The sequence below is a fragment of the Benincasa hispida genome, chromosome 8 (assembly GCF_009727055.1).
Source record: "Benincasa hispida cultivar B227 chromosome 8, ASM972705v1, whole genome shotgun sequence".
In the NCBI taxonomy this organism is placed as follows: Eukaryota; Viridiplantae; Streptophyta; class Magnoliopsida; order Cucurbitales; family Cucurbitaceae; genus Benincasa; species Benincasa hispida.
The window spans coordinates 38314299-38332035 of NC_052356.1; the positions used below are offsets into that span (position 1 = coordinate 38314299).

The window sequence follows — 17737 nt, forward strand, 5'->3', positions numbered from 1 at the left end:
AAATAATTTAATATATGTATATTTATATGATAAACACTTTATCATATAATATGTATATATATATATATATTATATATATATATATATATTAAACTACATGTTATATCAAATATAACATATAACCTATAGTTTATATATTGTATCAAATATAGTATAACCTATAGTTTATTTTCTCTCACCAATGACATTTAATATAAATCATGTTTATATTAAATTTAACAATATGAATCTATAATTAATATTTGAATCATATTTAAATATTTATTTCCTCTCATTGATATTATAATCTATTAAATACATTATAGTAATTATATCATATATAATTAAAATTTAATTAATTATATAATATATAATTAATTTTCTCAATTGATTTGAATAATTCAAATTGATCCAAAAAGTAATTTTCACTAAATCCCGTTGAGCTACCGAGGGGACCTCATGGACATGTAGCTTGAAGCTCTAACGGTACATGAAAAATTAATTAAACTCCTTAATTAAATTATTCACCATCCGTTAACTGTTGGACACTTCACTAAAGACCGACAACAACTACACTCTTTGCACTACAAATATATTTATGAGTCCATTGGATATAACAAATTAACAATACAATGACCCTTCACAAATTGCTCGTAAGTACAATTGGGCCAAAATTACCATTTTGCCCCTGTAGTTACATCTAACTTCTTAAGTACCATCGACCCCTTTAATGAACAATAATTCATAGTCCAACTATGACCAAATCCCTCTTGGATAGGAGAGGGTGTGATACCACATTGTTCAAGCCCCGGAATCAACTTTTAAGGGAGCAATTCATCTACTTGCCTCGACGTCGACGATTTGGCTACTCTTACCCATGCAAATCAAAGGACCGCCCTCATATGCAGGAGTTCACAACTCACTTAGGATTCAGGTCATGTTACCCATGATCATCCTAGTGAAATGTAAGTTTCTATTATGAACGGTGTTATATTGAGACTAAACATTTCGTGGTATGGTTTGATACAAACTCCTTTGTATAAAATATTTCTGCTCATATGTCTCCACATGAATGACCAGTATCAGATCATTTGTAGCACTTTACAACAATTATAACATCTACAAAGCAGACCATACTTGTAGTGTCACTAGGATAAGATATGACATCAACCTTAGCATATCAATGTTTAAAAACTGATATAAGTCTATTATTGATACTATAAACTAATACAAGTCTATTACTGATGAATGCGATAAAAGTCTATAAATATTTTTTTTGCTATTTTTATAAATAGTTTGACATTTTTCTATACGTGAAATTTTCCGTAATTATTTTTTAAATGAAAAACAAACTAGAATTAAAAAGGAAAAAAAAAAAAAAACACATTTCCTGGACAAGAGGCAAACAATCTCACTTTTCAAATTTCCAAAATTACCCTAAGAAGAAAGCTAAAATGACCATCTCGCCTCTTCAACTGTATTGCGTTTTTCTATTCTACTCCGCCAAGCCTGACGAGTGACGGCCGAATCCACCATTGAAAATCCCCACAAGTCTTTGCTGTGAAGCTTACTGGTCGGAGTAATGATCTAGGTTTCTAGATCACGGAAATGGTTATCTTTATCTCGAAAGGATAGCGAAGGTGTCAAACAAGAGTTCTCTTCAAAGGGTATCAGAATGAGATCTTCTTCGGAGAGAATCAACATCGCCGCCAGTACCCGGCGGGTCGTTGTTGACAATCGATTTCCTCTTCGTTATTACTATCGAGTCGCCGATAATGTTTTGAAACAGGTGATTCCGCTTCTTGAATTTCCATTTAAAATTTAGTTTGTTTGACCAGCGCTCAATGTCGGAGGGCTTTTAATTGCATATCCTTTTCCATTCCTAATAATAGTCTATTTCGGGAATTCGATCTTGTAGTTTGTTCTTGTGGACTACTGCTGCATTTAGTCCAGTAATGGAACGAGGCCGTTTTAAATCTTTTTGTATATTTTCTCAATAGATTAAAAGAAGTGCCTTGGGGGCAGTCAATACACTGGTCGTCAATAAATATAACAATATTCTCTGGAGTCGTTAAACGTAAAACAATGATTCGTGTAGAAATTTTATGATTATGTTGGAGGAGTTGCTAAGCAGCTTGAAGTTAGGCGTGCAAAATTTTTAACTTTTGATTTGAGATAAAGCAGATTGGGGTAAGTTAAAAATGGGAGTTTAGCAAAGACGAGGTGTTTTGTTTTTAAGCTTTATGTCGTTACTGAATCGAGTATGTAATTCTCTCGCCTGTTTGACTTCACGTTCTTGTTCTCTTGTCCAATTAAGATTTAACTCACCGCCTGACACTATTTTTACATTTCAGGCTGACATCTTTCGAGCAGAGAAGAACATAATTGATCTTTATGTCATGTTAATGAGATTTTCAAGGTAAAAACTAAAACTAAAGCGATCGAGTACAAAAGTCATTGAGTTCTCAAGAAACTTTGATGTTTATCTTTTTATTTGCAAAATTATCACATTTGATTTTGCCAGTATGTTACAGTTTGTTTGTAACTAGCTACTAAGTCATTATGTAATCTGCTGTAAGTCTGCAAGTACCTGATCTACTCTTCTGTTCAAGAAATGAAAGTTGGTTTGTCTCCACTATTTCTCCTTTTCCCGTTTGCTTGCCAGTTTGTAGTTTGTGAGGCACACATGGAAATTGAAGGAAACAAGCTTTCTTTAACTTCCCTTCTGAGTGGATCATTTTAGGTCTTTCATTCAGTATCAAGATTAACTCTACATACATTTGGTTTTTTCATGTATCAGTTTGGTCACTGAGACAATACCTCGTCATTTGGAGTATGGGACAACTCTGAAATCCCAAAAAAATTATTTTAGAAAGGTAAATGCTGCATTTGGTGTAAATTACAAGCACTGCATTCATGTTGTCCATTACATCAACTTAGTTTGTTTGTGCAGAAGCTATTAAATGCTTTGAGCGAGCTTGAAGAATTGAAGCCAGCAGTTCAAAGAAAGGTGGATGAAATAAATGGGAAACAAAAATATCAAGTCAATGGGTGGGGTAATCAGCATCAAAATGGTTCATTAGAATGGCATTCTGGTGGAAAGCAATATCTTACTGATAATGGCACGGCTAAGGTATAATCGTGTTGTGACCTAAATGTATATGCCCTTTCACGAATTTGGTCAATGTCCTTTATGATAGCATTGCAAAGTAATACTGTTATTCATGCTCCATTAGAAAATAAAAGAAAATTGGTTTTTATTTGCTATCTTCTCTGACAGGCTGGTAGATCAGCTTCAAGAGAAATTGCTCTTCAAGGTTCAGGACCTCAACAATTTTCATATTCCAGGTCCATGAATGATAATTCTTCTATTGTAAGCTTATTCATGCATGTTTAGATGTTTTCAATTTCTTATTATAATTCTTCTATTGAATGTGAAATAAGCTTATAATAGGTAGCACCATTTTTCTTAATTTATGCAAATATTGCACAAATATTAATGTGCTTTTGAATGCTACTTTAAGTTCGTTGTTCTAATCCTGTTAACGAATATGGTTGATCTTGATACTATATGGATCTTTATTGTCCTCATTCCACATGTTTGTATCATTGTAGATCTATTCGTATTCCACTCCCAAAGGAGGAAACATTATCCCGTCATTCTATTTTGGGTCCCAATGGGCTTCACGGGCAGTGGCAACCACCTATCATTGAAAAAGGGGTATTTTCATACTAATTAATTTTTTCTGGGTTTCCTCAGAAGCATACTGATTGATCTCGTCAATGCAGGTCCAATATCCACGTATTTCAGATCTGTCTCCCCTTGACATTCCAAGGTTTGTCTTATAATCAACTTTGTAAAAGGTCCAGCTTTTAGTAACCTTAAACTACATTGAATCTTTACTATTTGTTTAAGTCATCACCCAGTAGGTCTATATGTACAATTAAGTTCTTACAGTTTTCTGTCTTGTCTCCATGCTTCTGATTTCTAAAAACTTTATTGTCACGATATTTTTGTTTCATACAGAAAGGATTTTACCTCTATTGTTTTGTATGTAACATCTTTTTCCTCCATGTTCAATATAAACAGCTTACAACAATCAATAGAAACCAAACTTACAATAGAAAAAGATGTTGGAAACTTGGAAAAAGAAAGATCTGATATAGACTCAATCTGCATCCAGAATAATGGTCGCGAGATAAATAATGCAATGGGAACAGATTCCTTGATCTCGTTTGAAAAAGTTGAAATGCCTGCCCCTATTGAAATTGTGCGACAGCCTTCTCCTCCACCTGTACTTGCTGAAGTACAGGATTTGATTCCTGCAATGTCACCTCAAGTTCCTGAGGCAGAATGTGCACAAGACACTTCATTGTCAGATGGTTTTGTTCATCCAGAAGCTACTATGGAATTGCACATTGTGAGTTACTGATCCTTGCTTTTGGTTCATTTTATATGCCTTATATTTTTCAGTTCTTTCTGGTATAGCTGGTGAATTATGAAAAGAGAACCAGCTGTAAAGATAGCAAGTCATACCTGTTATGTGTTAAATTATATACATATGAGATTGTCATTATTTTTGTGCTGAATATTTGGAAAATTTAGGGGCCATTTTATCTAGATGGAGGTTTAAGATTGTGTTTCATCCTTGCAATTTCTCTTTTCGCAGTCGACCGCGATGATGGAGAGCTTCATGAGGCTAGCCAAGTCAAATACTTCCAAGAATTTAGAAACCTGTGGTGTTCTTGCCGGTTCACTTGTATGTTTTGCTATTTCTGTCACCTGCACGTGTTTACAATTTTTAGCATTATTGGCTGTTTATTTGCAACTCTAGATCAAAGTTTAACAAATTGTTCCCTTTTTGCAGAAAAACAGAAAATTTTATGTCACTGCTCTCATCGTACCAAAGCAGGAATCAACACCAAATACTGTATGTCTGTGATGATTGTTTATTAAACACTGTTTGCTTTACACTTCATTCATCGAATGAGTATAAACTATTAACTTTTAATTATCTAATCATTAGTGTCAGGCAACAAATGAAGAAGAGATATTTGACGTGCAGGATAAGCGTTCTCTATTCCCACTTGGGTGGATTCATGTAAGAATTCTGATTTCTTACAACAGTTGATCGTTTTATTATTTTTAGTTATCATTTTGCAGTACTTTTCCTGATCTCTTCAATGATTGCAATTCATATTCAAGTTGAAGTCTTTAGATTTATTTCCATTCAAGCACGACACATTTTAAAAATAGACTGTAAACCATGATAACAAATGTTGTAAAAACAACATTTCTGTCTATCTTATCGGTTTTCAGATCTAAAATACAATTGCATGCCAAAAATATTTAATGTTATATCTCTCACTACAAAGGTCTTCAGTTTTATTATCAATATGTGTGGATATTAGTAGCGGTTCTAGGCATTTGTTGATAGTCCTTCATGTTAGTCTTTGAGTTGTGTACTAATATTCATTAAAAATACGTCAAATGCTACCAATAAATTCTATTAAAAAGAAGAGTTATGAGGACCAGTTGTTGACACTTTTTAAAAGTTATTATTAATTATTGTCATTATGTTGTTATTGTTATATTTATGTATATCTTTGATAGAAATAAGTAGCGATGATAAATAGTCAAAGGAAGATAAGGTATCCTCCCACCTTAAAGCCAGAGATTACAAAAAAAAAATTGTAAACGAAAAAAATGGTTCAATCATTGATCATAGGAGTGTTATGTTATTAAAATGAAATTTATTTAACTCTGCAAGAAAATTATCTCCATCCCTTGATAATTTTCTTTAATCAAACATCCAAAAAGAGGCCTTGATTACATTACTCCATATGGACTTAAGACTGCTTTGTCCCTGGTAGGATGACCACACAATGAAGAAATAACGACATTCTTAACCTTCTTAACCAAAAAAAAAAAAAAAAAAACCAAAAAAACAACAATGTTAACCTGATGACAAAACGACCTATGAGATAACAGTTCAGAATTGTTACCAAAACCTGCTAGGAATAGAACATAAAATTGAAAGATGATTTGGATTTTCTTTATCTTGTTTGCTCAAGGTTCCTCCTTGGATATTGAACCATTGTAGGTTTTCCTCTCCTATTTTGTTGTTGGTGCTGATGCCACCAAGCACAGGGATTATTATTGTTTTCTTTGTGTGTTTACCTTTCCCATTTGTTTTTCATAAGGAGGGAGGTCAGATCTAAAGTTGTAGGGTTGCAGAAGAAAGATGAAAGATATCGTTTATTAATTCTCAAAGAACAGTACAATCTCCCTACAATCTCAAGCTACGATTCCAAATGATCAAACACTCTCTAACCTCCTCTCTCTATTGAGAGTTCCTCTCTCCAACAAAATACATTCCCCTCCCACTAACATGCTCCTTTTCCAATATAAACCACCCCACTCTTAACTAACTAATTCTCAGTCGTGGTCCCCATAGTCACCCTTCTTTACCCTCCCTTATTCTTTCTAACATATGTATGTATAATTGGAGGCCTAACATTACTTCCCAGTTGAAGGATTTTTGCGATACCCAAAAACCTCTTCTGGTTTAGTAAGCCATTCCATATTATCAGAAAATGATGGAATATCGTACTGAACTTCTGACTATGGTCCCATCGCCTTCTTCAACTTAGAGACATGGAACACTAGATGAATGTTTGCCCCCGTAGGCAACAATAATTGGTAAGCCGAAGTCCCTACACGATCCACAATCTGATATGGTCCAAATAATTAGGGTGACAACTTCTCATTCCGTCGACTAGCCACTAAAGTTTGATGATACGGACGAAGCTTCAAATAAACTTGGTCCCCAATTGCAAATTCAACCTCCCTCCTTCTATCAGCTAACTTTTTCATTCGACTTTGAGCAGCAGCCAAATGATCCTTCAAAACACGCAACATTGCATCCCTTTCTTGTAGTTGCTGATCCAAACTAGAATTAAAGGTAGCTTGCTCTCCATAGTAAACCAAAGTTGGAGGTTGTCGACCATACACAACTTGAAATGGTGTAATTCCAATGGAGATATGAAACGTGGTATTGTACCAATATTCTGCTTAGTGCAACCAAGCATGCCACTGCTTAGGTCGATCCCCATAGAAACATTGCAGATAGACCTCCACACTCTTATTCACAACCTCGGTTTGCCCATCTGATTGTAGATGATAAGTTGTGCTTCGATTTAATTGTGTCCCTGCCAACCCAATTCTTGCCAAAAATTACTCAAAAAGATTGTCTCGATTAGAGACAATGGATCTAGGATAGCCATGTAGACGGACTACCTCTTTAACAACACATCCGCTACCACCTTAGCTGAAAAAGGATGTTTAAGCCCAATGAAATGACTATATTTAGACAAATGGTCCACCACAACCAGGATAGCATCATAATCCTGTGATTTGGGCAACCCTTTGATGAAATCCATTGAAATGTCCTTCCAAATCGCATTGGGGATAGCTAGAGGCAACAACCCAGCTGGAGATACAGCCATGGCCTTATTTCGCTGGCAAATAGAGCACTCTTCTACATACTTTTTCATATCACTCTTCATTCTCTCCCAATACGATTCTCCTATTAAACGCTTATAAGTGCGCAAAAAACCCGAGTGCCCCCAATCGTATCATGGTAGATATGCAAAATAGTAGGGATCAAAGTGAAAGCACAATTCTTCCCTTGAACCTCGACGTACCTTGCTGTATCGAAAACTGATGAACACTATCTTCATCGGTGAGTAGTTGTTGTATCACTGCTTGCAACTTAGAATCATGTTTCACTTCCTCTTTGATCACATCTAGATCCAACAACGTAGGAACTGTCAAATTAGCTAGTTCCACCTCCTCCAGCCTCCTAGACAAAGCGTTAGCTGCTTTATTCTCCACCTCTGGACGGTATATCACTTCAAAATTATATCCAAGCAACTTGGATAACCATTTTTGATGTTGAGGCTGTACCACCCGCTGCTCCAACAGATACTTCAGTGAGCGTTGATTGGTAATAACCACAAACTTATGCACCAACAAATATGGACGCCACCGCTAAACTGCCATAACCACAACCATCAATTCCCTCTCATAAAATGGCTTGTTGCGATCCCTGGTAGACAAAGTATGGCTAAAGTAAGCAATCGATCTCCTTTGTTGTATCAATACCGCTCCCAAACCAAAACTAGAAGCATCGGTTTTCACCTCGAAGGGCTTATTGAAATCGGGTAAAGAGAGATCAGGCAACGTTACCATGGCATTCTTCAATTTCTCAAATGCCTCTTGTGCAGCCTCAGACCACTCATAAGCTCCTTTTTTAAGCAATTGTGTTAACGGTGCTGCTAGACTCCCATAGTTCTGCACAAAATATCTATAGTACTCTGTGAGTCCCACAAAACCCCTCAGCTCCTTGATGCAAGTGGACATTGGCCATTCAAACATAACTCTAACTTTTCTCGGATCTGCCTCCACCCCCATACTGGAAATTAAATGTCCCAAATACTTAATCTTTCCTCTCATAAATTGGCATTTATTCCTATTAGCATATTACTCGTGATTACGTAGAATGACTAATACACAATCAAGATGCTTCACATACTCCAAGTCTTTACTATACACCAATATGTCATTGAAAAAGACTAGCACAAATTTTCTCAGATATGGTTTAAATATCTGGTTCATCAACGCTTGGAAAGTTGAGGGAGCATTAGTCAAACCGAAAGGCATGACTAAAAATTCGTAGTGTCCTTCGTGCGTGCGAAATGCCGTCTTCTCTACATCACTTGGGTTCATCCGAATCTGGTGATAACCTGATTTTAGGTCAATTATAGAGAATCACTTTGCCCCATTCACCTCATCAAATAGCTCTTCAACAACTGGTATCGAAAACTTATCCGGAATAGTCACACTGTTCCACTATTCAAGGCTCGGTAGTCGACACAAAATCTCCACCCTCCATCCTTCTTTTTGACCAATAAAATTGGACTAGAGTAAGGGCTGGTACTGGGTTGAATAATCCCTGAAGCTAACATTTCAGCAACCAGCTTTTCTATTTCACTGTTCTGATGAGATGTGCATACGATATGGTCTCACATTCACGGGAGAACCCCCTGTTTTCAGATGAATATGATGCTCTACTTCCCTCCTTTGAGGTAAATCCCCTGGCCAATCAAAGACATTATCCTACCTAAAATTGACTTCAGTCGGTGCTTCCTTCGGATTAAAAAAATCTTCAATACCATAGAATGCTTCCAGAGTTTCAACTCTCTCTAAACCACGACACTCTATCAGAAATCCTTGGTCTTCCCCTTTCCAAGTCTTCATCATCCTCTTCAGGCTAATCTGCATCTTTCTCAAGCTTGGGTCTCCCTTCAAAACCATCAATCTTCCCTCCTTCGTAAATTTCATGGTTAACGTTTGCCAATCAACTTCAGTCACCTCCAATATATGTAGCCACTGCATTCCCAATACCATATCCACTCCTCCCAACTCCAGAGGCAGGAACTCATCAACGTCCTGGACATCTAATTGGTTAAATGGGAGGGAGAAAAGAATTCAACCCTTGAAACCTAGGAAGTAGAAGTACATTCTGAATTCCAACAATTGCTTCCCACTTTATTGTCTGCAAGAACACCGAGTCTGGATATTAGAGGGACTAAGGAGACTAATATTTCCAATTATCTTCCCAAAATCTAGTGGAATCTCCATTCTGACCTTGAAGAACGATCTCTCCTTGATTTTTTTGTGGAATTTTGAGATAGAAAACCAAGATTCCTTTCAAAAGGGGCAGAAATGCCGGCAAATGTTTCGAGTATTATACATAATTTGCTAATGAATTTCCACTCTCAAGTGAATAATTTTAGGCAAAATAAAGAGTTGGAGTTTCAAATTGAAATCATGCTTAGTTAGGAATGGCCACTCGACAGTTTGTACATGGGTTACTGTTTATTTCTGAGATGTATATTATTTTCAATGCTAATTTAAAGTCTGTTTTCAATGTCTTAATATTTGATCATAGGTGCGTGAGTTATGAATTTATGATATTTTAAGCTATTATACATCTTGTTTCATTTTTCCTCGTGTTATTTCAGACGCATCCTTCACAGTCATGCTTCATGTCTTCGGTTGATGTTCACACACATTACTCATATCAGGTATCTCATTTTCTTGCAAGAAAAAAGTTGACGTGTTGGATACTTGATAAACTATACTTCCCTGTTGCATGAATTATCAGTATACTAATTTATTCCGGGATCCCTCATCTCCTTTCTCCTGTATGGTCTTTTCTTCCATATATGATATTTGTTTCTTCCCCCCCACACCGAAAAAAAGGAAAAAAAAGAAGAAGGAAAAAAAGAGTTTGTATGCGCTGGGATATTTCAGTTCAATTATCGTCAAACCACCTGGAGGTACACATTTTTTTGCGCTTTTGTTTTGGAAGCTAATGTAGATCCTCAATCTCCAGGTAATGTTGCCAGAAGCTGTTGCAATTGTGATGGCTCCCAAGGACAGTGCAAGGTATGATCTTAAAACAAAATCTTTATCTAGATTGCTTGGATTTCATTAAAATCATTCTCTTGGAACAATCTTTAACATCATCTTTCTAAGAATCTCCTCCCTGACATGAACAGAAACCATGGCATTTTCCGGTTGACAACCCCGGGTGGCATGTCCATAATTCGGCAATGCCAACAACGTGGCTTTCACTCGCACGGTCAGCCTCCTGATGGCGGACCCATTTACAAAACCTGTACAGATATATACTTGGACCCCAATTTGAAATTTGATGTCATTGATCTTCGATGATCACAACCATTGAATTTCAAACCAGTATTTTTGTGTCATTGGAACACTCCTAATTGTTCGTACAGATTTTAAAGTTCTATCAATAGAGGCAAGCTCCTTTAACTTTGTTCATACATAAGCTTTGCTCCAGAGGTAATGATGGTCAATCTTCTTCTAGCTTGAGCTTCCGTGCACCAAGTAATTTTGCCATACTGAAAGAAGAGTTTCCATCCAAACAAACACTTCAAAATGAGTGTTTCTTGTACAGACATGATTGCGTTATATTAGCGAGGAATTCTATACATTACAAAATGGCTCAAGAATCCTATGTTGAGGAAATTACTCATGTCAATTGATTGCGAATTGTGGATAGATATATCGGTTCGTTTTGATATGTCGGATATTAATTTGTGTGTGTGTGTTTTAGCTTATATCATTCGTGCCTAAGATGCCTTTTTCTATTTTTGTCGATAATTTAAAATAAAAAAGTTGCGGCATTTCTAGGTAGCAAGTCTATGCATGTATACAATATTCTCAATTCAACCATCAACTTTGAATCAACTTACATGTCCTTTTAACTAGTTTTGCTTTTAATTTTTTTTTGCACCGAGGGATTTACCTAAATTAAGGACTTGTTTGGAATGATTTAATTAAAAACACTTGGAAAGTTGTTCAAAACACTTAAGACATGTTCATGTAGCTAGTTGTAAGTTTGTCCTTCGAGGTGAAGCTTCTCAAAATGATGGTGATTTGCTCGGGTCTTGATCGTATTTCCTCAATCCATATTTCAAATATTTTTGTTAAATCTGATTGGAATGATATTGTCGTCGATATATTTGAAGTCTCTTTCTTTGTTACGAAGGCTAAAGATCGGGACGTTGAGATGCACACTATGTTGTGCATAAAGTTTTGGTGGATCAGGAATTAGTTGGGCTAACCCTTTAAAGGTCTTCAAATAATAATAAAAAAGAGTTCAAAACAGCCCTTAAATCATCTTTTAAAATTGCAATTGCAATTTAATTTTCAAATCATTGATCGAACTTAATGAATAAACAGCATATATGGTTTGATATCGACCACTAACTTCCAATCCTTGACAATTTGTAAGAACAATGGATGACAGTAATTCCAAACCACATTGGCCTTGTTCTGTTCTTCAATCCAACCCCACAAGACAGGTTTCTTCTTCATTTCAACTCTCTCTCCCCCTCAGGGGATGTTAAATTTCGACAAATCTTACTTCTTTGGTTGTTGTACAATGAGCAATACTTGAGTGTATCGCAAGATACACATCTTTATGCATTCTGCTCTCATCACACACATAAACAATGAATTAAAATATTTCAAAAAAGAAGAGGAATTTTCATGTGTCAATTTATGATTGCACAAAGATAGGTAGAGTCCAGGATGCATTTAAGTATTTTTCTTGTACGACTCTTTCTTCCCTCCCACATTCAAACTGGCATGACATGTCGGAAATGGTACTCTACCAAACATGGTTTGAATGATTCAACATGAAGGGTTATATAGAGAACCTCCCTGAAAGGGGTCTCCCATTGGCAGTTTAACCACCAAAATAATACACTTCCAACACATCAGTTAAGGTTCAATCACAATCACAGAGTACTTTGATGAGGATCACAACCTTTGTTTTGTTTTGTTTCTTTCTCTCTCACTTTCTGTTCTTCATGTTCATGTCCACTGCATCATTGCTTTCTACCCATCCTCTTATTCTCTATAACTAGACAACACAAGATGCGGATTGCCATTGGCTGATGGGTTACAGTGTTGCAGCTGAGGACTTTTTTGTCCTTTACCTCTTTTTCCCTTTTTTCCCCTCTTGGTCCCTCTCAACCAAGATTGCTCAAATGACAAGTTACTGGACCCTACTTCCCATCATTCTCCAACTCACTCAACTCAACATTGTTTCTTACTTTAAAACCAATTTCCATGCTGCATTTGTATAATTTAAGGAACACAGACACTTTAGTTTGGCAAGCGCGTCTGTGTTAGATACTTGTTAGTGCAACAAATGTGTTAGACAAGTATAGAAAACTTGTTGAATAGATTAAAAAGCCGCATGTATGTCAATAATAATAAATTTGAGTGTGAAATACATCAAACTAAGCTTTTTAAGCATGTAAATGCATCAACCCATTGACTTTAAATTTTCTTTTGGTATAAAAATGTGTATTTTAATAAATGTATCCTCACCGTGTCATATCCTAGATTTTAAAAAAAAAAGACGCATTGCCGTATTCCTTTCGTGTCGTATCTATATCGGTGATTCTTAACAGTGTATAACAAAGAACAACTCTTTTTTAAGTATATATGAGTAGTCAATATTGGAGAGCTTTTTGACATGGAATTGAAAAGATTTGTATGCTTTTGGAAAAAGGAAATAGAGAGAAAAAATCCTAATGGAAAAAAGGGGAAAAAGTGAATGTTGGCTTGACTTAAAGCATTCTCCATTTTATCATGTTCTCATGCTGTAGCTTTTGTCTCAATTAAGCATATTCTAGTGGAGACTGAAATAATAGTAAAAGAACTCATGAAATATGGCGAAATCCAACCTTTGAAAATGTGTATATAACTGGAAATTCAAGAGATCTTGCTAAGATCATTGACATATTTTATTTATTTACAGCTTGTTCAAACAATACCCAATATAAAAAAAGTGTCACAACTGACCAAAGAAACCAAGTGCAAGGTGCAATTTTGAATAAATCATGTGGGACAGCTTCCTCATGAGCTAAGACCACGTTTACCCCAATGAAAAAAGATTACAAATCAATGATAATATGAAAAGTGAGCCGTGATTACATTTGGTGTTGTTTACTTAAGTTGTGCATCCATAACGAGCGAAGCGTGCTCAATCCAATTGCATTTGAAAATTACGTCGTATTGTTACCATTACCACTACCAGTTATTGATACTGTTCTAGAAGAAAAATTATGAATTTTGTCTCATTTGCTATTATCGTTACTGTTTGACAATCAAAAGTAACGGTGACGGTAATACTAAATGTGAAAAAATTCATAATTTTAAGTAAACACAATCACAATTTAGTTACATTTGCGATTTAGGTTTATTACAATTGATCCATCAATAAAATTTTATTACGATCACTCCAATTTTCATTAAGATTCGATAAACGTGGCTTAAATAAAATTCAACTATGAAAAAGTCAACTTACAAAAGATGATAGTGCTAATCACAAGGGATTTACTTACTTCTACCTCAAATAAACTATATGTAAAATTGGTATTTAAGAAAGTATGGAAAAAAAAAAAAAAACAAGAGAACAATCATTTTCATTATAAAACTAAGGTGTAACAAGAAAAAATAAATTCTCACATTGATAGGATATCTTTACACCCTCTGCTAGCTGGGTTGTCTTTTCCCAACACATTAGTTTTGTTACAACTTGAAAGAATGAGACGATTTTACGTACGATTCAAATAAATTACTCGTTCGAAAACGATGTAGAAGAGGCTCTTCTCATTAATCAAACATGGAACAACACCTAGGAAATTTGGAAGCAAGTTTGTGTAGTAAATCCCCAACTGCTCTTCTTTTTCCAAAATTATTAGCCTTGTGAAGTTTCTTCCTTAAAGTACACATTTTTTTATCTAAGAAGGAAATGTTCAACTCTTTGAAAAGGCCACATTCTTTATAAGTTGGTGGAAAGAGGTGGTTTGTTACATCTAAAAATAGTAGATTGTTGCATTTAAATAGGACCAATAATCCACTAGTTTTACTTTTACAAGTAATCTTTATTTATTTAATCTATGACCAATCTAATACTTTTTCTATTAGAAATTTAGATACATTATGGTTCTTTTTCTTTTTGCTCCATTATGAGAGAAATTAGCTTGGAGTTGTTCACAAGTTTCTTTCTGCTGATTCAACATGGTAATTTCTTTCAACCTTTGATAATGAAAATAATAATAATAATAACGTTGAAACAAGCCACCTAATGTTTACAAATTCAGGAAAATAAAAAAAGTTAATTAAAAGTATGTTTGGAAGTGATTATAAAATTATTAAAATCACTTTGAAAATGCTTTTAATCATTTAAAATCAATTTTAATAGAGTGATTGCAATGAGTAGCACTTTAAAGCATAATAATTAAGTGTAAAGCAATATTTTATAAGCATTGAAAATATAGCAAACATTTATGAGTGATAGTAGACTCTTATAAACGATATAGTCTAACACTGATAAACTCTGAGAGATGGATCTAACATTTGCTATATTTGCAAATTATTTTGCATCGTTCTATAAACTACTAATACTTTAAGCAAGATTGCTATATTTGCAACTACCCCTTTTTAACAATATGAAAATTATGTTTAAAAGTGTAAAATTAAATATTGAATTGACTTTGAGTGATTAAATGCGTGTTTTGGTGAGATTTTGAACATGATTTTGACCCTTTTAAAATCACTCTAATAAAAACAACTTTTTCTACTGTTTTTTTTTCTAAACATGTGGACAGGCTTTACATTACTGTCTTGTAATTTGTAAGTACAATTGGCAAATGCTGGAATTTGGTCTCCAATACAATATAAAACTCTACCTCTAGCAATTTCCATTTACTTACCATCACTTTCTTCTTTTAAAATGACCAAATTCTTGAATCTATTTCCCTTATTTCTTACTCTTCTATCATTTTCTTTCTGCATTTTCTCACTTGGGTTCTTCCTTTTTTCTACATTTTCTTCTCTTTGATGCCATATCTTGAAGCTAGTTCCTTATCCTTTCTCAATTTATGTTTGATTTTGAAATTTGTCAGTTTGAACCTTCAAAGCTGTAGAAAACAACAAGATTTCCCTTATATTCTTGACTGATTTGAGCAATTCTTGTCTCACTTTTGAGTTTCCTCTTTTCACTGACAAATTAGCAGATTCCATCTTCATTTACTATGTAATATTAGAACATTGAGGCCCTGATTCTTGGGGTTTTTTGGACTCCATTTTTATCTTCCTTGAAACATGTGAAAGACAGATCTTTCTTTGTCTTCTTTTTAGTCCCATTATTTTATTTATATACCCCTTCTCTTTTTTTGACTTTCTTAGCTAGTCCTCCTCACCTATTTTCTCAATTCTCAAGCCTTTTTCTCATCCTCCTCCTTCTTGACTTCTACAACCTCCCCATTCCTCCAAAAGTTTCAAACTTGGAAGCCGGGGTGGTGGAAAGCGAACACCATGTGCTCGGAAATATCCTCGCCGAGAATATCGTTTTCGTATAATCTTGTTGGCGACGGTAGCCTACCTATCGATCAGCACGTCGAATACAGGCGGCGAGACGTATCATTGTTGGATTCAAATCTAGACTTTGAGTTCAACATCAGTATTGAAGATGAATCTTCTTGTGCTGATGAACTGTTTAGCAATGGAATCATTCTTCCCATCAAAATTCAATCTCACAAACAATCTCATCCTTCACTTTCACTCCCTCCTCTTCCTCCTCCCACACAGAATTCAAAGCAAATCACATTGGTGAATTCATCTTCTTCTTCTTCTTCTTCTTCTTCAGATCATCAGTTAGAACAGAGAGTTTCAGAGTCCAAATCCTTTTGGGGATTCAAAAGAAGTAACAGTCTCAACAACTTTGAAAGTAGAAGAATTTCTCTTTGCCCAATTCCACTTTTATCACGAAGTAATTCAACTGGGTCAGTTTCAAATTCAAAGTCCAAAAAGTTTAAAGATTCACAAAAGCAAATTCCCCAGAAACAGAACTCATCATCAATGAAGAAGTCATCGTCGCCGTCGTTACCGCCGTCATTGTTAAATCAATATCCAACAATTCTAAGGACTCAGATGTGCAAGAATCCAGGTGGGGTTTATGGAAATTATCATTACATTGGCCCTGTGTTGAATGTTCCTCCAAAGTTCTTTGGTTTTGGTTCACTTCTTGTATGTGGGAAAGACAAAAAGAGTAAGAAATGATTTGTTCTTCATTTTGTTTGTATTTTTTTCCCTTTCTTTTTTCAGTTCAATCTGCAACTGGCTTTGCTATTGTGTAATGGTTTTGTTATAAGGTTCTTAAACATTTTTTAAACTGATTTCTATGGTCATTTTTCTGGAGAATCTAGTATTAACATGTAGGATTATGTAATTGGCAGAGCATTTTAAGATTTTTAATTATACTCTATAATTTTTATTCTTCATTTAGAACATATGGTGACACCATCAATATTATTTTATTGTTTAATTAAAAAGAAACCCAGCATATGTTATTCAGTGTTATTTTGACAATTCTTTTAATCTCGTACTTTTATGTTTGTGTCAAATGTTGTCGATTGTATACTTAAATTTTTGACGTTTATCTTTAAATGTATAAACTTTAATTCATTTAATTAATCGACCAGTATGGTCTTTATTATTATTATTATTAGACGTCTGAAATTTGGAATTATGTTTAATGCTATGTTAATTTATGCTAGACTTGTGTCATTTTCTTAAACTTAACACGAGTTATTAGTGGTAGTAATTAGTGAAATACGAAGGACTTGCAATTTAAAACCCAACTAAAAAATGGTAAACCAAAATATTAGTCCATTTCATAATTATATTTAGCTTTTGTATAATTAAATAGCTTTTGTTTTTTATTGCAATTTTTTTTCTTTCTACTTGAAGTGGGAGATCAAGAATTTTGTATTAGAGGTGTTCAAAAAATCCGATGATTTGAAAAAATCGATCAACCCGTTTGGATTGGATTATCAACTCATTTGGGTCGGATTGGATTCAAATAAATGAAAATTTTAGGAGTTGGGTTGGTTCATGGATTTATCTAATATAACCCGAACCAACCCGAATTTATTATTAACTTTAAAAAATATTTTTTTATTACTTATAACACAATTATTTATACATATATTGATTTTAATTTTATTTAATTCCAATATTTTTGAATAATTTATTCTTCAACAACTCTTAAAAGTAGTTTCTTTGCACTCTAGAAAGAAA

At 34.5% G+C, this 17737-nt stretch overlaps 2 protein-coding genes across 2 annotated transcripts; both read left to right on the plus strand.

The window, feature by feature from the left end:
* Positions 1–1439: 1439 nt before the first annotated feature.
* Positions 1440–11156, plus strand: LOC120083087 (AMSH-like ubiquitin thioesterase 1). Its single transcript, XM_039038636.1, has 14 exons — positions 1440–1768; positions 2334–2398; positions 2780–2855; positions 2933–3112; positions 3260–3327; positions 3595–3700; positions 3769–3815; positions 4070–4400; positions 4650–4739; positions 4848–4910; positions 5007–5081; positions 10069–10131; positions 10443–10495; positions 10609–11156. The coding sequence occupies exons 1-14, from the start codon at positions 1655–1657 to the stop codon at positions 10781–10783; spliced, it is 1506 nt and encodes a 501-aa protein (XP_038894564.1). The 5' UTR covers positions 1440–1654; the 3' UTR covers positions 10784–11156.
* Positions 11157–15476: 4320 nt separating this feature from the next.
* On the plus strand, positions 15477–16828 carry LOC120083787. Its single transcript, XM_039039658.1, has one exon. The coding sequence runs from the start codon at positions 15974–15976 to the stop codon at positions 16715–16717; it is 744 nt and encodes a 247-aa protein (XP_038895586.1). The 5' UTR covers positions 15477–15973; the 3' UTR covers positions 16718–16828.
* The last annotated feature ends 909 nt before the right edge of the window (positions 16829–17737 follow it).